At 54.0% G+C, this 25,971-nt stretch overlaps 2 protein-coding genes across 7 annotated transcripts in view; one reads left to right on the forward strand and one right to left on the reverse strand.

Annotated features, from left to right (window-relative positions):
- UBASH3A (ubiquitin associated and SH3 domain containing A) overlaps positions 1–1,704 on the forward strand; it is a 43,906-nt gene extending 42,202 nt beyond the window's left edge. Inside the window, exon 14 of the mRNA XM_032356035.1 lies at positions 1,095–1,704. Within this exon, the coding sequence (XP_032211926.1) occupies positions 1,095–1,136 (42 nt within the window). The 3' untranslated portion in view covers positions 1,137–1,704. The remainder of the gene's footprint in view (positions 1–1,094) is intronic.
- Positions 1–25,971, reverse strand: part of RSPH1 (radial spoke head component 1) — a 30,006-nt gene that overhangs the window by 108 nt on the left and 3,927 nt on the right. The window contains exons 4-10 of one of the 6 annotated variants that reach the window (XR_004288822.1): positions 21,269–21,387; positions 20,625–20,760; positions 16,708–16,779; positions 14,112–14,274; positions 13,171–13,314; positions 11,604–11,767; positions 9,727–10,371 (exon numbers count right to left, since the gene is read on the reverse strand). Coding sequence is in view for 4 of the 6 variants with exons in the window: in XM_032356118.1 (XP_032212009.1) it covers positions 10,319–10,371; positions 13,171–13,314; positions 14,112–14,274; positions 16,708–16,779; positions 20,625–20,760; positions 21,269–21,387 (687 nt within the window). In the remaining 2 variants the exon portion in view is untranslated. Of the gene's footprint in view, positions 1–9,726; positions 10,372–11,593; positions 11,768–11,875; positions 11,891–13,170; positions 13,315–14,111; positions 14,275–16,707; positions 16,780–20,624; positions 20,761–21,268; positions 21,388–25,971 lie in introns of those variants that run through there. The other 5 variants (XR_004288819.1, XM_032356118.1, XM_032356125.1 and 2 more) reach the window with 5 other exon arrangements.

Below are 25,971 nucleotides of genomic sequence, written 5' to 3' on the forward strand. Positions count from 1 at the left end.
ATCAGCCGTCGTGAGCCGATGAGCCGTCTTCAGCCCACTGCTGACAGGGGGCCTGAACACTGTTCTCTGTGTGGGGCGAGGTCACCTGTAGTGACAAGACTCTAGGACAGGCCTGCCGGCGACCACCCCGGCAGGCATGGCGGGCTCTGCCTCCTCCAGCAAAGCGGGGGAGGAGGGAGCTTCGACAGCGTCAGGAGAAGGGAGACCAAGACCTGGAACCCGGGGAAGCAGAGCTGGGGGGCAGCCGGGGAAGGGCTGCGACCTGGACAGACAGTTCGATCCCGGGGTCCCTGTGAGGCTGCATCTCCTCCGCGCCCCCTGCCTGGCCAGCAATTCCGGTGCCTGGAGGGAGCCCCCCACCTTGCCTCCCCAACCTCCCTGTTCAACAGGGAGCTCTGCCTCTCCTGGCCCCCTCGGCTCAGCCGCACCAGGAAGCCACTCGGAGCCGCTGAGAGCAAACTGACAGGCGGGCGTCCAGCTCTTAAGCCGGGCGGAATTCTGAGAGACTGAGGGGATCTTAGAGATGCCCCATCAGGAGTGTAACCAGAATCCCGCCTCGTCCAAAGGCTGCGGAACATTCCAGAGTCATTCACTGTTCACCCCCGTTTGCTTCCGAGCAAATGCCACTTCCAACTGCTGAGGACCATTTGCCCCTAAAACTTAAGCAAAATAATCACACACAGGCACACACACACGCTCGTGCACACACGCGCGCACACACTCACACACGCACGTGCGCACTCACACACACACGCACGCACGCACGCAACACACACACCGTCTTCTTAGTGAAGGCTGCAAGCACAGAAGTTCCCTAAGAAGTCATTCAGAAAATGGATGATCTGGAAATATCAGATTTCTCCTTCTCTCTGCAAAAGTGTATTTCTCTCAGGGTGCCTGGGTGGCTCCGTGGGTTAAGCCTCTGCCTTTGGCTCAGGTCATGGTCCCAGGGTCTGGGATCGAGCCCCGCATCGGGCTCTCTGCTCCGCGGGGAGTCGGCTTCCTCTCTCTCTGTCTGCCTCTCTGCCTGCTTGTGATCTCAGTCTGTCAAATAAACAAAATCTTTTTTAAAAAAGTGTATTTCTCTCCCCCAGGAACTCAGTGTCTCACACTGTGTGCCGTCCATAAGGAAGTAGAAATTCCTTAGCGCAACAAAGCGAAGCGTGACCCCAACAAGCTCCGACACAAAACCCGCACAAGCCCCGAAGGAGGAAGGCCGTGAAGAGCTCACTGCAGGATGACGGCGCCGCTGAGCTTAGCGACCGATTCTGGAAAACGCGCGTTTTATTTGCCCCCAGGGGTCCTTGGACCACTTTGCCGTCCTTGGCCTGGGCGCTGCTCAGAGGGGCTGAGTGTGCGCCCGGCTTCATCTCGTGGTGCCACACCAGGCGCCCTGGAGCGCTCTACCCGGAGAATTGTAAGCAGCCTCGAGGAGAGGTGAGGAAACGCCGAATAAGCCTTTCCTATCCGCTTCTCTAATGCGTGGTCCGTGGGGCGTCCCCGGGAGCTTGTTAGCAATGCAGAGGCTCAGCAGAGCCCTGGTCCCGCCCCCACGCAGCTCCCGGACCCATCCTCAGGCGGCCTTCTGGGAGTTTGGGGCTTGGACCTTCTGAGCCTAAGTCTTTGCCGCGCAGATCCAGGCGTGGGAGGAAACAGTGTCATTTCCCCGCAGGGAACAGGGAGCTGCAGCAGCCGCGCGCGTGGGCCCCTCTGTCCACGGTGACCTGCCCTGCTTTCATGTGACCGTGACGGAAGGTGTTGTGGTCTTGGGGGCAAGCCACCTGGACGGGATGTGGGGCTGCCTGGGTGGGACCCTGAGCAAACCAGGGCACGCCCTTTGGTTCGCCCCTCGGTAAAATCCAAGCCATTCTCTTCTCCTCCTCCCGATGGCCAGAAAAGAGGACCACGGGACAGAAGGACGTGCACCGGGGTGGGGCTCGGGAACAGAGAGGCTCTCCAGGAGGAGCGCACAGCCCGCCTCGGGCTTGGAGCTGAGCGGTGCGGGAAGCCCAGGTGAGCTCACAGGCTGGCAACCCTTCCCCAGACCCTCCCTCCCCGGAATGTTCTTCAGCATTCCTGGTTGAGTGTCTGTGCCGGGCCAAGGCCTGTGTATGCTGTGGCTGAGCTGGATGGCCTCCAGGTCCCTCTCTGTCCCCAGGCTCAGCCGTGCGGACCTAACCCCCAGGCTCCCGCACCCTGGGGCCGGTGGGGAGCCCGGGGGGCGGCATGAAGGAGGTCGGTGGCGCTGGGGTATCTCTTTCCACAGCCCACTCCCTTGCAAGCTTTCCCTCATCTTGTGACTAGCGCTTTTCAAACTACCTTCACCTGGGGCGGGGCGGGGGGTGCTCCTTCCCGCCACAAGCTTGTCATCGGCACAGGGCGGCTCAAGGACCACGACCTCCCATTAGCCGATCCCAGAGTACCCACACCTGCGGCGGGCACGTGGTGGCCTCCTTGCCAGTCGGGGGAGGGCATGGGTGGCCCACGGCGGGCACGAGCGTCCTTATGGCCCATATTTGCACTGGTGATGGCAAGGCCTGGGGCCATCCCCAGCCACCGCTCCCTGGCCCCACAGCAACTGTCATGTCACAGATTTCACATCCCCTGGCCGCTCGGCGCCCTGGGGACATGCCCCCCGGGGAAGAGAAACGCTGGGGACAGACGAGCAAGACCAAGCTGAGGAGCCAACACGAGTCTCCTCGTAAGGGAAGCAGAGCCGAGGGCCGGTTCAGGGCTCAGCCCCGGCGATCCCTTCCAGGAGAGGATGCGGGCGGCGGGAGTGAGTCGTGGAGACACCGCCGGGGAGCCAGCGGGGCGGGAATGGATGAGAGGCGGAAGACGCGGAACTGCCGATTCCCTGAAGCCCCACCGTCGGCAGAGGAGAATCCTCTCTCCTCCCCTGCCCCCTTCTCCTGCACTCCCCCCCCTGCCCTCCCCCAAGGAAGGGAACCAACCTTTCTCTGCTCCCAGAGCCTTCCCACACCTGCCCCTGGGCGCGATGCCTCACATCCGAGGCCAGTTCTCAGGACACCCGCCGCCTCTCATTGCTCCAGACCCGAGAAGAGCTGAGATAACAAAGCCCAGGTCGGGGGGCCGAGATCTTTCCAGGACGGGGCTGCCTGCCCAGGGGAGGACTGCAGGTCCCCCAGCAGGAACCCGGGAGCAGGTGCCAGACCAAATGAAAAGGAGTGAGTCGAGATTCACCCAAGTGTTTGCCGTGGCTGCCCTGACCTGGGACTTCCCTGTTGACTTAAGCCCTGAAGGTGCCGTTGCTAAGTCAGCAGGTTGACTTCTGAAACTTGGACAAGGGCGCTGTGGAACCAAAGAGGTCAAACTGTTGGAGGTCACAGGCTAGGGACACGAAGTGTAGAAATGGAGCTGGTCTTTGCGAGTGATGCAGCCACTCCCTTGTCATAGTCTCTCCCCTGCAGGGGACTAGAGGACACGGAGACCACACGGGAGTCCTTATGGAGCCCTGGGGGCTGTGCTCTGCAGCCTGGAGGGGAGGCTGGGGACACAGAGCTGGCACTAAATTCCAATCTCAGCAGGGACAGTGGGGTCGTGGAGTGGGAGCAGGGACCCGGCGGGCCCCAACGCCCCAAGGAGGCACATGGAGAGCAAGGCCACAGTGTCCTGGCAGGCGTGCTGCTGGCTCCTTGCTCACAGGGTCCCCAGACACAAAGGAGATGCGTGCAGAGCACTGTGTGACACGTTCAGGTAGGAGCAGCCCTGGTCCGCTCACGAGGAACCTCACACGCGGCTCCTCCCAGACCCCAGACGGAGCCAGTTCTCCACACCCAGTCCTCGCGTCTCCAGAGGGAGGCTGTACGGCGTGCCCCCTCGAACTGCCCTGTTTTGAGAGTGTGCCGTGTCCTGCCAGGGTCCCGATCTCAGAGGACAACGCGTCTGAGGGCCTTCCGTTCCCGTGGGGGGAGCGGTCGTTACACAGGCCATTATGAAAATACATGGGGAAGCCCCGTGTAGCAGCAGACGGGGGACAGAGAAAAGCCACCCAAAAACAGCCCGGAAAACAGAAACCCAAAATCAAAGTACGCAGTGAAAACTTCAGCTCGATTAGACACGGTCTCGGCAAAATAAAAATTAGGAGCACAGGAAACCTTTCCCCTGTATTTACCAAAGTGCAAATTATGCAAAATTGTAGCTGCGCCTCTGCCAAGACTTCATAGCAAACCGGGCAGAGTCGCAGCCTTCCCCAGCAGCGGGATTTCCAACCCCCGCTGGAATTCCCTCGTCGGCTCGGCTGGTGGCCGGCAGGATGAGCCCCTGCCCTCCTGTAGGAAGGCAACCTTGCCTGAAACCACTCTTATTCGTCTTGCCAGTAATTCCCTTGTCCTGGCCATTTCCGCCTACAAAGGCCTTCCATTTTGTGCAACACCCGCCCCCCGGAGCTCCGTCCGTCTGTCTGGCAGGACGCTGACCCGTCGTGAATCCTACCACAGGGCCAATTAGATCTTTCCATTTACTTGGTTGAGGTTTTGTTCATGATCATCCTAAAACCCTTGTCCTTTCTTAGGTGTTAAGAGAAATTTGGTGTCCGACCCTGGTTCCTGACCCCAAGCTCCAACGCCCTTGGGATTGCCTGGGGAATAGGAGTGTCTCTTGTTCGAACAAGGTGACTCGGGATGGCTCCCAGATGGCCCTACTTGCCCACCCAAACCGAATCAGCAGCAGGAAGTGGCACTGGTGGACATGGCAGGAGAGCGTGTCCTGAGAGAGTGGCCCCCAGCTAGAGAGGGGGGCACAGACAGGCTCCGGGCCACCCCTTTGGGTTGAATGGGCAGGTGGACCCCAAAAACCTCACCCCGAAGGCAATCATGGGGGGAAGAATGTAGCCCCTAGGACGGCTCCGCGGAGGGCCGAGGCCAAGGAGACAAAGCCACAGGGCGGGGGACAGCCCTGGCGTTAGACATCCAGGAAAAGGAACCAGTTCCATCTTGAGGTCGAGAGGAACGTCGTAATCGTTCCATTCGTGATAAAGACATTTGGGAACAGAGCTCTGCTCTCCCCAGCATTACACAGGGTGGGTTCCACCCCACCGCCCCCCGGGAGCTCCTTCCCCACCCAGCCGTCCAGCAGATTACAGCATGTACTCTGCGCAAGTTACAACACAAGGCCCGGATGCCAGGGGAGAGGGACTCAGAGCAGCCAGCTTCTAGAAGAGAGCCACAGCTGCAGGGAAAGGCCGTCCGTCACCAGGACGTCCATTCCCGCGGCTTCAGCCTGCATCCGCGGCCACCACACAGAGCGACCTCAGCCCCGACGGCCCCTGCCTGGCCTGAAGGGCAGAGGACTGGGTTCGGGGTAGACACAGCCTCAGAAAGTGAGCGGAGAATCCAGGAGCAGAAAAAGCCAGGAAGGGGGACACTCAAATCCTGTGGCTACACCTGCCCGACCAGATTCACCAACGCGGAGTTCTGCTGCTCGAGGATTCTGTCAAGAAAACAAAGAGGCAAGCCGTGGACTGACAGACAACATGCATCCGGGGAGGGGTCTGTGTCCAGATAAAGATCTTTACAACCCCAAAATAAGACAAGCCATTTAAAAACCAGATAAGTATTTGAACTGACGTTTCATAAAGGCTGACACATAATCATCCAAAAAGCACGGGCGTAAACGCTTGGTATCACCGGCCTCAGCTAGAAGAGCGATACGGATCCAACGGACGAGACCAGACGTGCGGATCAGGGGAACGCTAGCAAATCCTATCAGCATGAGATTTCCTGATTTTGCTGACCACACGGTGGTTCCATAGGAGAATGTCCTTGTTTTTATAAAGTATACTCTGAAATATTTAGGTGTATCTCACACTCAAATGATTCTGAAAAAAGTAGCTACTGACTTACCATCGCCCGCTCCATGTGTGGTTCCACTCCCTACGGTACAGCTACCACAGCTGAGAGAAAAACCCTCCGAAGGTCCGAGCTACCTCAGTCCAGATTCTAAGTCGGCACGACCATATGTACACGTTGTTCAAACCCAAAACCCGCCTTACGGCCCCACCCCCCACGCATGGTGCACCTGCTTTGTGAGCGAGTGAGCTGAAGGGAAGCCCTCTTGCCAACGGCCCTGCTCCCCGTTTACGGCAAAACTCCTGATTCCTGCCGATATGCTAATCTGTAATCTCCTGGGCTTTCACAAGATTAAAAAAAAAAAAGTATATAACCATAAAAACTGTTCATTCTCTGGAGTACTTTCTTCCCTATGAAGAGCAAGTTTCCCAGGCAGCTGTCCTAACCGGGCTTGAAGAAAACTGTTTCTTTCCTTGAGAGATCCTGAAAGATTTGTTCATTTTGTGTCGACACAGACAACCACCATCCGGAAGCCGGTGATGTCGCGCCGGAAGGTCAGAAGGAGCCTCACCCTAGGTCACGAGGTCTCTGCCACTCACCTCCCTTCGCCTCGTCCTGCGGGCATCTTTTCTCTCCCGTCGTCGCCAGCAGGGCGAGCTCAGGGCAGTGAGATGCTGCGTGACGCGGGGACCTCACTCACGGAACTCCCATCACGGTATTTGTTAGAATTGTTCCATGTTATTATTAGTTACTGTTGCCAATCCCTTACCGCTCCTGATTTGTAAATTAAACTTTATTACATGTATGTATGTATAGAAGAACACGTAGTTTGGACAGAGTTCTGTACTGCCCGTGGTTTCAGGCGTCCCTGGGGTCTGGGCACATACAGCCCGTGGGTAAGAGTCACTACAGAACAGCGTATATACACTTACACACAAATTCTGTTCTTTCTCTCCCTTTCACGCTCTCTTTCCAAAGCCAATGGAGCAAGATAGAAATGATTCCGAGTCTGGGAAAGAACATACAAGCTCCTTTTACTGTTCTTGCAACTTTTCTGTGAGATCGAAATTATATAAAAAAAAAAATTACAAAACATGAAAACCACTGGGAAAAGGTAATGAAATTTTCAAGGACTGATGGGGTTGTGTCAAAAGGACCAGAAGCAAGTAGGAGGAGTTCCAGTGGCCGGAGCTGTCCCTTTCAGCACGATAAAGCCGAGGATCACAGCCGGCTGAAACACACTGAATGGATGAAAATCTGTGAGGCCATGAGCACTGACCAAAAAAGAGAGCTCCAGGACAGACCAACGTGCCACCATTTGGAGCGTCCATTAAACTAACATCCTCGGGACACCTGGGTGGCTCAGTGGGTTAAGCAGTTGCCTTCGGCTCAGGTCATGATCCCAGGGTCCTGGGATCGAGTCCTACATCCGGCTCCTTGCTCAGTAGGGAGCCTGCTTCTCCCTCTGCCTCTGCCTGCCACTCTGTCTGCCTGTGCTCGCTCTCTCCCCCTCTCTCTCTCTGATAAATAAATAAAATCTTTAAATAAATAAATAAATAAATAAATAAACTAACATCCTGCTTTTAAAATCATTCAAGAGAAGGAAAGAAGCGTTTATCCCGTCTTCCCTGGAGGACTGTATTTCATGGGAACCAAATCAGTCCACACTTTCCTACCTAACAAACGTAGAAGGGACAGTAGACTTAGAAAAACCATTGTTTAACCATAATCATAACTATTACATTTATGGCCCAAAAGATTTCAGGTCCTAATCGTGGAGTCTGTCAATCTTGCTTATTCAGAAAAAGGGTCTTCGCAGGTGTGATTAAACCAAGGGTCCTGAGATGGGGAAATGGATTGTCCAATCTCCAGGGCCCTTATGAGAGAGGCAGGAGGAGGTGTGGTGACACAGACAGAAGAGGCATCAGGTGGTCACTGAGGCCACCAGAAGCTGCAGGGACAGGTCCTCCCTCCAGCTCCTGGGCTCGCACAGCCCTACACAGCCTCCGGTTTGGGCTTCAGCCTCCAGAACGAGGACAGCACGGCTGCTTGAAGTCGCTCCGTTTATAGTAATTCACGACAGCAGCCCCAGGAAACTGACACCGCAATGAAATGGACTCAGACTCCACGTGGCCAGGAGGCACAGGGGTCAGTGAGGATGGAGTTCGGAGGCTTGTACAGCGGCAAGGCAGCGTACACACCACTTTTAGTCGGCGGGACACATGCAGCCCAGACACGCTGCTGCTCCTGATCTGATCCCGTAGGAAGTACATGGTGCACAATATGGAGAATTCAGTCAGCCGTTCACAAACAGGGCATCCACCAAGCCTCTCAGCATGACTTCCGGAAACAAGAAACACAGGGGACAGCGGGACCACCTGAGAGAGCCCGGACCCACCCAGGAGCTGTGACATTCTGCGGGCCATGACTCGCTCTTGCAAATCAGCCATGAGGGAGGGAATCCTCCCGATAAAGGGCGTGAAGCCTCCCCAGCCCAAGGCCCTTCCACGCCCGGACCATGTGCCTCACACAGTGTGCTTCAGTGTAACCACCGCGGTCCCCCGCCCTTCTTCCTCTGAGGCACTGGCACACCTGTCCCCCTTGTGATGCTGGGCCCCAGAGCCAACGCGGGCACTCTCACAGCACACTAAGGGAGCGCCAAGTAAGTTGCACTGGGGACGGTTTCGGCAGCGTGGGCTTCTGGAAAATGTGCAGGGTCCTGGTTTGTCATTTCCACATGTCAGTCAGTTCTTATTAGCTTCTCTGGAGTAGCGTCCAGAAATACACCCGCCACCCATTTTGGTGACTTGCCCAGCACTCTGGCACCCAGGTATGGGGTCTGTGGGTCTGATCTCCACCTGCCCTTGTCTCGCAGCTCAACCACCACATCTGCAGGCCTAGAGGGACGAGGTTCGAGGAGCACAGCACCAGGCTCCTGTCTGTGGACACTACTTCAATCACCAGACACACAGGGTTGGACTCTCCCGTCAGGATCCATCAAGGGTCCGTCGAGTACAATATCTGACGCAAATCGCACGCAGTAGGGTTTTACCAGACGGCACGCTGGGAGCGCACAACCCCGATGCAGCTTCGTGAACCGCAAGATGTGGGGTGTGAAGATCAATGTTCTATCCCCTGAGTGGCCAGTGGTTATAAATCGCAGTAAAGGAACAGCTGTGAGGACTTCCCCAACCCCCCTGCAGGAGATCGTGCAAACTTATCATCGTAAGAAGAAGCGAGGCGAAGTGTGGCCAAAAGCAACGTCGGGGCCGCGTTAGAACATCCGCCTTCTGGTGGTTCCCTTATGTGCGCTTTGTGGATTCGCCAGCTCTGTGGTTGGGAATTGTATGTGGAATTTCCTATTCTAAAATAGTATCCGTCTTACTGCGATTTCATATTCATGGTGTCCTGCGTGCTTTTGTAAACAGGTCCGGACGCCATGTTCACGATGCGATGTTCTTAAAAAGGCCCCATGTTTTGGGACCTCGTGACCATAGACGCAGCACGTGACACTGGACACGCCAGCTACAGAGACCGTTCTGGGCTGAACTGAAGACACCGCCCTCCAAGCGACTCTGGGGGTAGAGGAAGATGGGAGACGTGAAGCTGGAGAGACGGGAGCGGGGGGGGGGCTCCTCCAGAGCCACATGTCTTCAGGGTGGTGCGGGGCCCCCGAGGAGGGGCCTGGACAGCGTCAGCCCCTCCCCCCAGCCCCCACGGGAGGACCTGAAGGTGCTGAAGGCTCTGACCACTGACAAGGTCAGAGCCATATCTGTGGGCAGCCCTGCCCTCAACCATCCGCAGGGACCCCCGAAATCCACGCTGGGAGGCTGAAGCCGTAGAACAGGCAGGAGGGCCCCCTCCAACAGCAGCTGATGGTTACTTGCCTGAGCCCGAAGTTTATTTTTTTAAGACTTTATTTATTTATTTGAGAGAGAGAACCCTTGTGCCCGGGCAGGGGGCAGGGGGGAGGGAGGAGCAGAGGGATAAACAGACCCTACACTGAGCATAGAGCCCAACTTAGGGCTGAACCCCACAACCCCAAGGTCGTGACTGGAGCTGAAATCAAGAGTCAGATGCCCGACCGGCGCCCCCGGCACCCCACCCTAAGTCTATTCACCGCGGTGTTTCGGGCACGGGATTGCTTTCTAGGTGTCTCCGTGGCTCTCCCGAGGGAGGTTGGAGAGCAGCTTTGGCAAGTAGTCACTGTACGTGCTCAGCCAGAAGGCCACCTCCGTGAACCGCCTCCTGCGGAGTCAGGGGTATGTGACCCTGTCCTTTATCCCAGGAGAAAACAGGGCTGCACCACCGCAGCCCGGTCACCCAGAGAGGCCCAGCTTAAAGACCTCGCAGAGGCTCATCCTTAAACAAAGGAGGAGGGAGACATTTATTCGTACCGTGCACTACTTAACAACTGATAGAAAAGATGAGTAACAGAGGAGCATCAGAGGGCCCTATAACAGAGCGTTTCTGTGACACGATCCCCTAGCCTTCCCGCTTGCTTCCGCTCACTCCGGTGCCTCCGACTGTTTATTTTCTTCTTCTTCAAAACTAACAATTCCTGCGGGGAGAAAAGAAGCACGAATATAGTCCACACTCCTTTTTTCTATGCTGAAATGCTGTGCTAACAGATCTTTTGCAATGAATAATATTATAAATAGTAAGCATATATCAGGCAAAAAAATACCGTGTTAAGTTTTATCTTATACCGACTTTCATGGTTTTTCTTTGGTACCAGTGTTAGGAGTGAGTTGGCCAGTTAGGGAATCGGGGCCAGGGTCCCCAACAAGAAAATACGGAGTCAGGACGGCTAAGATCACACAGCACTGACACCCCGTTTTGCAGCTTAGACAGGACCAAACATTCTGCCTCGTAGCCTTTGCTGAAGTGATTTTGGCAAAATGTCCTGAAATAAGACTGTTAACCCCAAAGCATTTGTCAATATCACAGGCAAGGGGCAGCGAAAACCTAAAACCCCAAATGTCAGCAAAAAAACGATCACCAACACGAGGATATCATCCTAATAGTCGGACGGACACGTGACCAGAGCCCTGACTGGCACGACTCAGCTCACCCTGATTGCTTACGATCATTCCGCAGAAGAGTGCCTCCAAACCCCGAAACTTAGAAACTCCCAGGGCGACTCTGTCGGGCCCCCTCCCTCTCCGAGAGCTTTATACTGTCGCTCAATAAACTTTGCTTGCTGCCCCCCACCCTCCGTCCGGTCGACCCTTTCATCCTTCGAGGCAGCGTGACCAAGAACCACAGACGCTAAGGGGACAAAAAAGTCCCGTGACACCAGCAATAAACGGAGCAGAAGATAAACCCAAAGTCGACGCTGAGAATATTCCGGTAAGTGAGGGTGAGCTCAGGAACGATCTTTGCCGGCACGCGCTGTCCATACGCACCGGCTCTGCGAACGTGCGGCTTCGCTGCTCGGCCCTTACATCCGTACAAAGGCAGGCAAGGACTTGCCACCTTCCAGGAAGGCGCTCCCTTAAACGCGCCATGAAACTGAGAGTTATTTTTCATTGTAAGCAAACCCTATAACCCTCACTGCAGGCGATGAAGAGATTGGTAGGCTGAGCCTCCGCCGAGATGCAGGAATCAGGTTACATCTTAAGTTTTTGTTATTGGCATGAAATGTGTGCCTCCGAGGCCCGTTGCTTACTGCAGCCCGTTGTTCATTTAAGGCGTTCTGACATTTTGGCTTCTCCCGGGGAGGGTGTGGGTAGCACCGTCCCTGCCCTCCCCATCTCTGCCCTGCTCTCAGGAATACTGACGCGGCCGTACTTGCTCCGTGCTCGTTCTGTGCAAAGCAGTCAGCGGTGGTCACACGGTTCCCTCTGCAGGCACACGGCAGGCACACGGCTGTCATTCTGCAGACACTCGGCGGTCACGTGAGCGGGCACGCGGCAGGCACACAGCAGGCACACGGCAGGCACACGGCTGTCATTTTGCAGGCACACGGAGGGCATATGAGCGGGCACACAGCAGACACACGGCTGTCATTCTGCAGGCACACGGTGGCCACATGAGTGGGCACACGGTGGGCACACAGCAGGCACACGGCTGTCATTCTGCAGGCACACGGTGGCCACAGGAGTGGGCACATGGCGGGCACATGAGCAGGCACACAGCTGTTCTTCTGCAGGCACACAGCGGTCAAGTCAATGATTCTCCACACACTGTCAGGCCCTAGGTCTCGCCCAGGGCCCCCCGGTAGGGCAAGCACAGTGCCCCGGCCCCACCGCCAGACGTGCTCAGATCAGCCACAGCCTCCCCGCATGGAGCATCCCCGTGCCATGTCCCTGCTCAGCAGATGAGGGCCTCCTCCATCCTCACAAACCTCAGGACCCTGGGGATAAAGGCGGGATGAGGGGGTACAAGCCAGAGGCCCCCCGGCTGCCAATGGGCATGCCTGGCGTAGGCCTCCCACACTCTAAGCCACAGGCTGCCCAGCCGCCAGCATGGGCTTCTCTGGTGCAACTACAGTGGTGGTTCGTCTCACTTGACAACCAAAGCCTGACCCTATGTGCGCCCAGCGCATGGGGATGGAAACCTGTTTTACCAGGAGTTCATTAGTGCAGAGATCGTCTTCAAGAAAAAAAAAAAAAATGGGGAGTACAGGTCTTCCCAAAAACAAGCATTTGCTCTATATTTGCAATAGAGACAAACAAACCTGCATGGGGTCCCCCCGGCCCAGCAACCACCATCTGGATGGAGCCAGCGGTTCCCAGACCACTGGGTCCTACACCACCGAGATGCCCACCTTAAACCAGACACAGGAACTGAGTTCCAAGAAGAAAGCCCTCTCTGAACTTCTGGGGCTGCCCACAGCACCTTGTCAAAGGCTCTAGGAACCTGAAGCCCCAACAGCCTGATGGTCACATCCCTGGCCTGTGACCTGCAGACACAAATGCTTCGAGATTAACGGTCCCTTCAAACCCACTTGAAAGGGGCTGATTCCCAGCACTGATCAGACTGCTGGGATCCCACCACGATAAAAATCAGGTAAAAAGAAAAAAAAAAAAAAAGGAAGCAGCATTCTAAATCTCTAGAAAGACCCTTCAGCCTGAGGCTGCTCTTTTGGTAAAAATGGAGATAATTAGCACGCGACAGACGGCGAGAGACCCTGCAGGGCTGCAGGCTGTCCCCGCCCCGCCACCGCCACCGACCGGGGGTTGGTCGGGCGCCTGAGAGTGGGACATCCCACGGCCCAGCAGGAGTCCTCAGCCGGCCCCTGAGATCTCATCCAGTCCCCGGGGCAGCCCACAGAGGCCAAGGTCAAAGACCGGAGGTCCCGAGAGCCCTTCCCAGGGCGCGCCCTCCTCCTCCCTGGGCCCGAGGGCGCGCTCACCCTGGTCGATGGTGTCGTAGCGGAAGTCCTCCCGGCCCTCCTCCCGGCTGCCTTCTCCATCGTCCTCCCCAGGCCTCATGGAGTCGGTCTCCCCCTCGGAACCATCGGCCAGAGCCTGGCCCTCCTCCGAGGGCTCCCCGCCGCCTGAGATGAAGCCACAGCAAACACTGTCACGTGGCCTGCGGGCCTGGGTCTCAGGCAGCTGCTTCCTCACCTGCCAGCGCCCACTCCCTCCTGCCGACGGGGTGCCCGCCACCCGCTCTGGGGACCCCCACTCCTGCTGGACGTCACCCGATCAGGTCCAGAGCTGGAGCACACATCCCCCATCTCGGCAAGAGGCTTGGTGGGGGAGGGGGGCCTACTTCCCACTGAGAAGCCACTGTCTGTTCCCCAGGGTTCCAGAGCTGACGGGGGCAATTTGATGGAGTCGATGAACATTGCTCTCTGAAGCAAAGGGGATGCCCACAAGCAGAGACCAGAGAGGGGAGGCCTGACCCTGCCGTGCCTGAGGCTGTCCCCTCCCTGGCTGTCCTCTCCAGCCGTCGGAACTCCAACGCGTTGGGACCTGTGCCCCGTGCAAACTTCTCCAACAGCCCATGGCACCTTGGCTCCTTCTCAGGAAGAGCACGGGGCAGGGGACGGTCAGCTGCTGCCACCCCCTCTTCAGGAAGGACTTGTTACCTGGCTGCTTGCGCTGGCCCTGGCCCGAGCTCACACCCACAGCCAGTCCTGACCGAGGGTGGTGGGCTTTTGGTCCAGGCTCCCCATGGAACCAACCAGGTGGTCTGTCCAGCCGGTCGTCCCACGTCCCCCCCTTCCACCGCCAGGAGGCCCCAACTCCCCAGGCTACCCCCCGACATTTTCATGCACACAAAACAGGCCCAGAGTTCCAGGTCCACAAAGGGGGTACCCAGGGCTGGCACCGCGGAGGTGCCCTGTACCTTCGGTTTCCAGAGCCTCTTCTGCAGCAGGCCCGCCCCCAGGGGGCTGCTCCTCAGGAAGGGTCGGGGTCCACAGAGCCAGCTCTGTGATTTTGGCGGCTTTCCACCTCGGAACCACGGTCATCATTGTCGCCTCCTCCTCCTCCTCCTCGTCTCCTCTTTCCTGTTGGTAAGTTTAAAAACAAAATTACTTGCATGTGTGTAGACTCGGTGTGGGATGCTTACTGCCGGGGACATTCGGCCACCGTGACGGCACGGCTCGGTGGTCAGGCCAGTGGTCAGCTGTCCCTGGTGTGATCTGGGCTCCAAGGTGGGTCTTGGAAGCACTAGGCTGAGGCACAGACGAGCATCACCGCATGGCGCCCACCCGTGCACTCCCGTTTCTGCTGTGAACGGCTTCCAGACTTGACATTCCCACCTTCTGGAGCCCTCAAGAAGTGACAGAGACTGGGTGTGGCTTTCAGTTTGCTCGGTCGCATTTTCCCGATCACAGCTTCTTTAGTACAATAGCTAGTATCACGTCCCTGGGGAGGAAAGGGCTGGGAGCATCCTAAGACAACCAGACAGCGTGCAAGGGCCTGAACACTAAGCATCTAGGATCAAGGACTATGGGGGGAAATGAAGTCCCGTGACAGCCGAGGGAGAACTGATCACCTCTACACGCAGGCTCTTTTCTAAGAGCCTAATTCCAGCCGTGCCCAGCCGGCATATGCCCACCGGACCAAGCGTCCCAGCCTGTTCCCGGTTTTGCGTCTGTCACACATTTCCAAAAATCTGAATATCAATATATCTGGGATTGTCACTGTTACACAGAGGATAATACAGATGACAACGTGGGACAGAGACCTGTCTGTCACTTCCACTGAGTCACTCAGAACCACATGGCTTGGTTTCCAAGTTTCTGAGCTCCATCCCCCCCGAAGGGGGACGCCAGTGCTCTAGGCCTGCACTGGAGTTCCCCAGGGGCTTGTGAAAACACGGGTGGGACCTCCTCTGTCGGGACGTCGGGGGTGGGGCCCTACCACCTGCGTTTCTAGCAGACGTTAGAGCTCAGATCTCCCATCTTCCATGTGCTGTGACACCTGGTTTCTGTGCTTATCACAGCCCTGGGCGTCATCCCAGAATGTCCAAGTGCAGCCCTAGACCAAGACCCCCGGGCTGTGCGTTCCTCCCCAGGCTTATTCCTGAACCGGGGCAGTTCTGGGAGCTTATGGCAATATCGCCCCCCACTTAGGTGTTAGGGTGTTCTTTCTACTTTCTCCCCAGCATCCTGCAATTCTGACTTCTAAGAACTTTTCCCCGAAGAGACTAAAACTGCCTGCTCCCCAAATCACAATAAGGGCTCAGTCACCGAGGCTATAAAGGACAGATTTGGGGGGCGGTGGGAGCAGTGTAATAAGTTGAGCCGGCAGGTCCCTTCAGGGGCCCATGAGGGGTTTCTGGCCCCAGGGAGAGACCAGCAAGGACCCGGTCCATTGCTGCCCCATCTAACAATACAGCACGCAGCTCAGCTGTGTTTGCAGTTCTAGACCGCGTGCGCCGAGGGCACGGCGCAGACAGGAATGTGGGGAGCTATGGCCCGCAGGGGGTGACACATCGGATTTCTCTAGATGCCTCGGCTTCTGGGAGCCCCTTCCCTCAGGCACTGCACGTCCTGGGATCCAGGCCGAAACGATGCTGGGGCTGGGGTCAGGCTTATTTTTAGCAACAGAATCAAGCATTTGGGACACTTCAGACTAGGTAGTTTGCCAGGAAACTGACCCTTGCCACAATCCGTGGCCCCTGGTCTAAAGGAATGGTGAAGGTAAGTGGGGGGCATGAGGCCAGGGGACCGGTTGCCGTGAGCCCACGGAGGATTCTGGCCACTGCCGAGGGCATGGATATTTATTTACTCTACAGAATAAAGAGCCTCTGGCAGAGTGATCTGAAGGAACTCAGCAGGGGAGAGGGGCCGAGGGCAGGCCTGGGCGTGGGGTGTCCTGGCGGGATGTGCCTGGGGGTGATGCCCAGGGAGGAAGGGGGTGCCAAGGTATTTTATGAAATCGCCTGTAGATCAGGAGATGATGACAAGAAATCCACTGGCACGTACGCACGCACATGCAGGCACACATGCGCGCACATGCTCGCACAAACACGTGCCTAGTAGTGACAGTGTTTGCTGGCTAGTTCCTGTGAACCGGGAGGCATGGAGCAGGTATTCACGACAGCGCTGAGTGCTGGGAAGGCGCAAAAAGACAAAGTGGGCAGGACAAGCCACATGTCAAAAGTGTGATGCTGGACAGACTTGGTGGCACCACAGCCATGGATGCCAGCCATCACTCCCGCTGCCTGACGCTGCCCAGAACCCTTGGACTCCGGGCCAGCTGCTGCTCCTGACCCAAGCTGCATGTGGGCTTCTGTGGCAACGGTGATGTGACACTGCTCAGATCTGGAAATTTGGGTCTGGACCAAGGCACGTGCATACAGGGGGACGACAACATGAGCGTGGCCGAGAGCTGGCATGACTTCATGTGACCTGATGGGATCCATGGGCTCAACAGCCCAGGCAGCTCATTGGCCCGCGGATAGAGGAAACCGTACGCACTCTGCCACTCACCACGTCTGTCAAACGGTACTCCCCGTGCTGCTCACATCCGATATCAAACACGTACTTCCCAGGGCCGACAGGCTGTGAGCAGAGAGAGACCAAGAGGGCTTCACACTTAGTGTTGTGTACCCACCAGAGCACAAAATGCCACGGGGATGTCAGAAAACCAAAAACCGTCCCAAAGGCGGGGAGCGAGACAGCCGATGAGGGTTAAAGGGCTTTTGTGAACTCACGGCCAATGGAATTGTCAGGTATAGGGCCTGTTTGCTTTCTTACCTAAACTTTAGTTTCATTGTCATAACAGTAATGTATTTATTACAAAAATTTCATGAAGTCGATACCCACAGGCAAACAAGCTAGAGATAGAAGTGTTAATAATATTGGAACATGGTCTTGGGGTACCCAGATGGCTCAGTGGGTTAAGTGACTGGCTCCTCATGATTTCGGCTCAGGTCGTGATCTCAGGGTTATGAGATCGAGCCCTGCCTTGGGCTCTGTGCTGGGCGTGGAGCCTGCTTCAAATTCTCTCCCTCTCTCCCTGCCTCTCCCCCTGCTGCTTTCTAAATAAATAAATCTTTTAAAATATATATTGTGACATAGTCTTTATAACCTTATTCCTTGTTTCTAGTGCCTAGATTTTTCCAAGTAGAAGTTTGACCATAATTACACCCAGCGACTCATACTCTGCTGTTACTTAGAAACACAGCATAAATGAATTCCCGTATTCACAAATGGTCTTCCACAATTCCAGTTCTTTCCAGTTTTCTTTCATTTAAGAATTGTAATCTATTTTACCCATCTACTATTGTTAATATTTGGTGGCTGACACTATCCCTTGACAGAGACCATAGTGGGAGACGTATTTGGAGTCGAAGTTTTCAGAGGTGGAATTCTGGCGCACACACACAGTGTGTACATATATACTCACAAAATATATAGACACACCTATTTTTTTTATATATTCACCAGAATGAGGCTCTAATGATCCTCCTTCCCACAACAACATTTAAGAACCCTTTGTCAGTAAACCCTTGCTTCTCCTGGGCATCAACATTTTGCTCTATCTTTACATTTTTTGAGTATATAAGTAACAGGACTCATCATTAAGTCACATCTTTAAGTTATAAGTAGGGTTGGATTTTTCAACATTTTTGACCACTTAAAATCCCACTGACTGATGCAAATGCTTTAGGTATGCATACTAAATCTTACAAACATCCTAACCCCACTGGTCATTTATCTCTTAAACTTTCTTTAAAGCATGTTCTAATCAATAAGGGATTGTTTTTAGCAAGCAAAATCTGTTGCGTTTTCCTTTATATTTCTGCTTAGAGAGTCCTCTTTCTTCATTTCAAAGTTAATAGACATTTACCTATTTTTTTTTTCTGTATGTGATTTTGTTTACATTTAAACCTGTGCTCCCTCTAGAGTGTGTCTTCACCTCGTGCTGGATGTCAAACGGACTTCATTTTTCTTCATTTCGTTATCAAGTTGTCTGAGCACCACTCCTCAACTTCTCCCCATCATGTCCTCATTAATTTAAATGATGCCCTTTTCGGGAGCTAATTTGCCATATGCACTTACATCTGTCCCTAGACTTTCTAATCTGCTTCATGATCTGTATTTCTCCAACCTGGTAGCTCAGTTGCAATTATCAAAAGTTTGAAGTACGTTCTAATAACTTGTCGGCAAGGATATGAATGGGTAATTCTCCGAGGAAGGTAGTGGAACCAGGAACAGAAGTGCATAAAGATGCTGGACTTCACTAGGAATCGGGGAAATGCACATTAAAACCACAAGACATTTTTTATCCATCGGAGTTACAAAAACAATAAAGACTGGTGATACCCAATGTTGGAGAATGTATGACAGAAGATCTCAGAGTCTGTTCACCAGAGTGAACTAGCACAGCTCTTTCGGGCAGCTGGCGATATCAATCATGATTCAAAATGTCAATATTTATAAACTCAGCAATGGCCATGTCTAACCTACGTAAATATTCCCAAATGAGCAAAAAGATCGAGATCTCTGTGCCTATTTTCGTATCCAGATGTAATGTGATCCTATTTTATACAGTGACAGCCCTCATGCTGTATGTATGCGTGGAGAAAGGGCTGGGTGTCTGGGGACATTTCAATTGGAACGGACAGCTGACCCCTGAACAACGCTTGCCTTAACTGTACAGGTCCCTTTACATGCACATTTTTTTTTTCAATACAGAGTAGCACTATAAATATGTTTTCTCTTCCTAATGATTTTTTTTAAGATTTTCTTAATTTATTTGACAGACAGATATCACAAGTAGGCAGAGCAGCAGGCGGTGGGGGTAGGGGAAGCAGGCTCCCTGCTAAGCAGAGAGCCCAATGCGGGGCTCAATCCCAAGACCCCGAGATCATGACCTGAGCCTAAGGCAGAGGCTTTAACCCACTGAGCCACCCAGGTGCCCCCCTAATGATTTTCTTAATAACATTTCCTTTCCTCCAGCTTACCTTATTATAAGAATACAGTATCTAGCATAGATACAAAGTATGTGGCTGACTTTGTTGTGAGGATACAGTGTATAACCCCCGAAACATACGAGTGTGTGTTAATGACTGTTTATCTTGTTGGTAAGGCTTGTTGGTAAGGCTTCCAGTCCACAGCATGCTCTTGGTAATGAAGTTTTGGGGGAGTCAAAGTCCTGTGTGGATCTCTGACTGTGCGGGGGTCAGGGATCTGTGCCCCCACCCCTGCATTGTTCAACGGCCCACTGGACTTGTGTGCCATGTGCACAGGTCTCACTAACCAGCAGACCAAAGCTCTCCTTCTCCAGAGGACTCTAGGTTTGTTGATTTTCCCAATGAACTTTCATCAAATTCTTGTTCCCTCCACACAGCTCCCCATGCTGAAAAGCATCCCGGGAGAATTTTCCTGAGAATTACATATGCAATGCATGGATTTGGGGAGAATGATGCTGCTTTACAAAGACTTAAAAGTAGAATCTGTAAGTTAGGGAATGAATTTTATGTCAGTGAAAACTAAGTTTTAAGAGAGTCCAAGGTGGTTTCATAATATTAGTTCAATATTCCCTGCACCCAACTTCTTTTTTAAAGATTTATTTATTTATTTATTTATTTGAGAGAGAGAGAGAGGGCGAGAGCAGAGAGAGGGGCAGATGGAGAGGGAGAGAATCTCAAGCAGACTCCCCGCCGAGCACAGAGCCTGCCCTGGGCCTCGATCTCACGACCCTGAGTTCACAATCTGAGTTGAAACCAAGAGTGAGATGTTTAACTAACTGTGTCACCCAGGCGCCTCTCTCTATGTCAACTTCTAATGCCTTTAACTTGCTTTGCAAACTCTTCAGGGGACGTTTCTGGCCACGCTGGCTTGAAGTGTGGGGGGAGGGCCGAATGAGCAGGGCATCTCTGTGTCCCAGCGGGGCCCCCACAACCACAGAGCCCTCCAACAGAATCGACCAATTATGAGCCCTGCGGACTGGCCACACCTTCCCACGCAAGCCCACGTCCAGGGCGGGCGGGCTAGCCTGCGGCAAGGAAGAAGCTTGTGGGTCTGCCGACCCGGCGCTGCAGCCCCGTGCCTCCCAGGGCAAAGGATGTCCGAACACCCACATACTCACAAGCACGGGAAATGTCTCACATCTGACCTACCCATGAGGAGCACCTATGGGAGACGGGACCCCCCGCCTCCGCTTTATAAGGATGGGCTGGATCCCGGCCCGGGTAGAGTGGGGGTTCACTGAGACGCAGAGAAAAGAACCAGGTGCCCTCCACTCTGCCGTCTGTAGGCAGCAGAGACTTGGGGAGAGGCACAGCTGCCCCCTCCCTGTGTTTGGAGGGGTTGGAGGGTTCCCTGAGTTTTTAGTATTCTACGTTCACATATTTACGCAGACGGGGGAGGAGGGCGCGCTTCGTTTCCCACCGACTTACGTTTTTGTTGAAGAACTTGCCCTGGTACCTGTGGTTCAGGTGAATGAGTTCGGCCGCACCCTCTTGCTGTCCGTTCACCCAGGTACCTATGTACTTACTGCCTGTCTCTGCGTAGAAATAGGTGCCTTGCCCGTGCCTGGTAAAGACAGAAAGAACATGCAGTCTCCCCGCACAGTGGAAAGCCTTCCAGGTTTACAGGACAGACATTTAAATTGAGGGTGGCCTATCCTTGGCTTTTCTGTCTGTGCCCCCATCAAAGCACGCGCCTGCTCTGTGTGCCCATGCATGGGAGGGGCATCGCGTGCTGGACAGCGACACCCTTCCCGATGCCCTTCCTGCATATCATTCGGGTCACGTGGGAAAGAGGCAATGCTCCCAGGAGGCTCTGTGGCTCTGTCCCCAGGTGGGTACTTCTGTGGCCCCCTCGCCCCGGGGGCTCTGAATGAAGGACCGAGTATTCTCCCCACACATCTGTACCTGCCCAGTCATGTCACATCTGGAGTGCCCACCTGAAAGCCTTGAAGGGTTGGGACCGCCTGGCAGAGTTGGCTAATGGGTTTTTGTCATGATTCCGCCTCATAATAAGACGTCGTCATATTCTCGTTACATAAACAAGTGTACAGAACGGAAGAGAGAACGCAAACCTTTGGTGAGCAAACCACTCCCCCGTGTAGGTGTCATTATTGACGTAGTAGTAGACGCCGTAACCGTGCCTTTGGTCATCCGCCCACTCCCCTGGAAGGGACGACACAAAAGTGGGCCCGGGTGAGAAGGGAAAGACGGGCTTCACCTGCTGTCTCCTCCCTCTGTGACCCTCCTCTGTCCCCCGCCCCTCTGGCTGGATGGCGTGGTGTGGGGGGCTGGCTAAAGGAAACTGAGTCAAGGGCCTCCTGGACGCAGGTCTAGACAGGTGCATACACGGGCCGCCGTCACCTGCGTGTGCCGACAACAGGTATCCCCGCTGGTCGGTGGCAGAGCAAGGATTCAAACCCAGGTTTTGTCCTGTAGTTCTCCCTACACCGCACCCCTACTTGCACAGGTCCCCAATCCAACAACACCCAGGCTTGCCGACCCCGCCTCGGCCTCTCCCAGCAGCTCACTCTCTTTCCCACCTCATCACCTCGCTCCGACACACCTTCCCAGCCAGGGCGCCTGGGGTGCCCCACCTGCACACCGGCTCCAAGGGCGTGGACGCCGCACCGTTCCCAGCCCCTGCCTCTGCCCGGACTCTTCCCTCACTGATCGCCCCTGCCTCCTTCCCCCCGTGCTGCCTCCTGCGAATCTCCCGCTGCTTTGCTGAGAAATACTGGAACTGGCAAAAATATCATAAAATTCCCAACACCTCTACCGTAATGACAACAGCAAACGAGTTAGGGCATGAGGTCGATCCTTGAGGATGGATCTCCGCTCCAGGAGACTTACGACACCCTCCAACCTTGCAGCTCACACAGGGAAGAAACTTAAAAGAGTTTTCCGAGGTTGACCACTCTCCTAAAAAGGCACGTGGTGTTGCTAATAACAAGTTGTTACCTGGAATGACGCTTTTCCAGACTATGCATAATTTTTAAAAAATGAATTTTCATCAATTTCTGATCAAAGACAAAAGATAGAATTCCCTATTTTCTCTGTAGAGAGGGATATTACAGAATTGCGGTCAGACAGACATTCCATTATAGCTAGACAGACAAGGAAAAGGTGTGTGACAGCCATGTCAGACATGAATTTTTAAACTTCTGTTTGTTAAGTCCTCGGATTTTATAACAGTCGTGGCATTTTAAAATTGTTTTTATTTCTTTTGATTTTTTATTACAAATGAACATTCACATGTATGCCAATCTTATGTTCTTTTCCTTAAAGAGAGCCCCCAAGACTTGCATAAGCTTCTGGCTTACAGGAGAACGGGCTCTGCTTCCCCATCAAGAGGAAGAAGACACAGCACGCCGAGGACACGTGGATCGTCCAGGAAATACGTGTTTACGCGAAGTGAATCCCATGTTCATCCACAGCAACAGATGGACGGAAGGGCACAGCCCCACGTTTTCCCTACCAGTCCCACAAGGCCTCGCGCACTCTGAGACGGACAAGCAGCAGCTCCAAGAGCGCTGACCCGAGGCAGCCTGCCCCCCGCCCCCCACGTGCGGGGCAGACCCACAGCTGACAGCCCAGAGAGGAGGCGGCGGGAACCGGCGTGAGTGAGGGAAGAGGTGTGACGTGTGTCAGGAACCGCATGAGCGAGGGTGACGGAGAAGCCCCACACTGAAACAGCTCAGCAAACACAGGGGCTCGAACCTAAAGTCGCCCTGAGGATAGAGAGAGGGTGCAGGAGTCCTGCAGGACTCGGCTTTCAAGGAGCCATTGTGTCCCGGTAAATTACCAGTTTAAGAGGAGGAGGAGGGCAGATGTGCAGCACAGGCGGCTTCTGTGGTGTGAATATTCCCACTGCGGCCAAGGTTGGACTGCGCGCGGGGCTGGGGACGAGTGGCCCCGAGCTGGCGCGTGGGAGCGCTCAGAGCTGAGCAACAGGGCCCCGGGAGGCCAAGACATCACTTGGTTTCTTCACCCGAAAAGACCATGACAAAACGGTTCCCTCCTCTTCTCTCGGCCATTACAGCTGGTCTCCAGGGCAGCGTGTCAAGAACAACGTAGTGAGTACTTCACAGAAAATCTTCAAGAAACAAATTAAATTACAGGGGCGCCTGGGTGGCTCCGTCAATTGAGCATCTGACTCTTGATTTGAGCTCGGGTCGTGATCTCAGGGTCGTGGGATGGAGCACCCTGTCCGACGGGCTCTGTGCTCAGTGGGGTCTGCCTGAGATTCTCTCTCCCTCTCCCTGCGTCTCTTCCCCCATGTTCGGTCTCTCTTGCTAATAAATAAATAATCATAGGGAAAGGCAGGCAGGGAGGGAGGGAGGGAGGAAAGGGGGGGCGCCGGGGTGGCTCAGTCAGTCAAGCATCTGCCTTCAGCTCAGGTCATGATCTCAAGGTCCTGGGATCAAGCCCCGCATCGGGCTCCCTGCTCAGCGGGGAGTCTGCTTCCCCTCTCCCTCTGCCCCTCCCCCTGCTTGTGCATGCTCTCTCTCTCTCTCTCTCAAATAAATAAAATCTTTAAAAGAAAGAAAGAAAGAAAATAATTAAATTGCAAAGGCACCAAACTTCAAGGCAGTGCAGAAACTTTTTAAAAATCCTGGTTTAGGGGCTCCTGGGTGTCTCAGTGGGTTAAAGCCTCTGCCTTCAGCTCAGGTCATGATCCCAGATTCCTGGGATCGAGCCCCGCATCGGGCTCTCTGCTCAGCTGGGGAATCTGCTTCCCTTCCTCTCTCTGCCTGCCTCTCTGCCTACTTGTGGTCTCTGTCTGTCAAGTAAATAAATAAAACCTTTTAAAAAAAATAAAAATAAAATAAAAATCCTGGTTTACTGAACAAACAAGGTGTTCGCAATCCTGCCCAGCAGATGGTAACCGGGTGGCAGGAAGTGGTGACGTGAGGGAGCTAAGTGAGGGAAAGGTCGCCTCCTGGAGCAGGTCTTTAACACCGCGGGCCAGGTTTCCCTTTATACACGCAGGCCACTGAGAAGCTGTGTTGCTGTTGCTTTAACCGTGCACTTCGTTGCTCAGCCTTCCAACCCCCAACTCTATACTTTCTCATCATTCTCCATCTCGTCACCAGAGCGTTTTCAGCTACATTTCTGCTCGGGAGGAACTCCACGGTTGGCTGGCTGGTGGTCTGTGTTGGTTTTCCTCCAGGAGAGCACCGTCCCCTTACAAAGCTCTCCGCGTGCGTCCATCCTGTTGCCATCCCCAGGCTTCTAGGGCTCCCAGGTCTGCAGCTCTGGGGATTAAAGACCATTTAAAGCAAGATGCCCTGGGGCATGTGGGTGGTTCAGTCGTTTAACTGTCTGACTCTTGATTTCAGCTCGGGGTCACGATCTCAGGGTTTTGAGATCAGGCCCTGCATCAGGCTCTACACTGGGTTCAGAGTCTGCTTGGGATTCTCTCTCTCCCACTCCCTCTGTCCCCTCACCCCTGCTCGTGTGCAAGTGCTCGCGCTCTCTCTGTCTCTCTCAAATAAATAAGCAAATAAATAAATGAAATCTTTTAAAAATAATATTAAAAAATAATTAAAATGAAATGCCCTTCTAAGAAGCTCTCTGCCCACCTAAGATGCAGGTTAGTCACTGTCTGCCCTGCTGGCTCCCTCCGCTGCCGGGTCAGCAGAACGTGGATGACACGGGAGCTGACATCGGTGGGGCATCACTCTGGGGGTGCTTCCTGCCAGCTAGGGTCTTTGCATTGGTCACCTCCTTTGGGATGTGTAATAACCAAAACACATTTTTACAGGGACACCACCCAAAACCCAGAGAGATCATGCACCTTGCCCAAGGCCACACAGCAGGACGGAAACAAAGATCCCGATTTCCGTGGTTCCAGCATCGTGCTCTCTTGCACAAGCAAGGGCCATGCATTCATGTCTTCTTCTGGCTCTGGCCACTGAGAGCGTCCAGAAAAGCCAACTTCGAGTCATATCATTTTGTCTCTCCACGTTGTCATGACCAAACATCTTCATCTTTATTGGCTCCTTGCAGCTGGCTACAGGACCGGTCCTAGAGAGGGGTGTTCCCTCTCCTTTCCCAAGCCCTCGTGGACTTTCCATCTCTGCATCTCACAGTCCAGAGAAGTGGTCCGAAAGCCCCTCTAAAGTGGCTCCCACTCACCCCCCAACCTCATTCCCCACTTTACCACTGCTCGAGTGGCCCCCAAACCAGGAGTATCTGCTCGTCCCTCGGCTCCCCATCAGGCTCAGTGGGTTGATCAGGAATGTGCCCCCAACCCCGGGCTGAGGCTTAGTACTCTTGATAACCTGCAGAAAACCACTCTGTGTCCCTTAGGGTGGCAGTGGGCCAACACACAGTCTTGAAAAATTCAACCATGTCTTAACTTAGACTTTATGACTAGAAGATTGTTCACTGGCTGAGCTAAAATTAACATTGTAGCTTTTGACCTCGAAGAAGAAATCTCTGAGCAGTGATCACACCCTGCACACTTTAACCTACAAAGCCACATGGAGACACAATAACTCATGGCTGTTTGCAAAGAAGGTCTACATTTTGGCTAATCTTCACGTTAAAAAAACCCCTTCAATCCCTTACCCTGAGTACCTTCTTTACATATTTACATGTAGTTCCACTTGTATTAACGTCTACACTGAAATAAAACATGACAACAATGAGATTAGGTTCATAAAAGTCTGGAAGGAATTAAATCAAACTCTAAATTAAATTGTTTCAAGTTGATTTAAAAAGCAGATGGTGTTCCTTCTGCGATAAGCCCTCTAAGAAATAGGAAACAGAG

The sequence above is a fragment of the Mustela erminea genome, chromosome 1, assembly GCF_009829155.1.
Source record: "Mustela erminea isolate mMusErm1 chromosome 1, mMusErm1.Pri, whole genome shotgun sequence".
NCBI classification, from domain to species: Eukaryota; Metazoa; Chordata; class Mammalia; order Carnivora; family Mustelidae; genus Mustela; species Mustela erminea.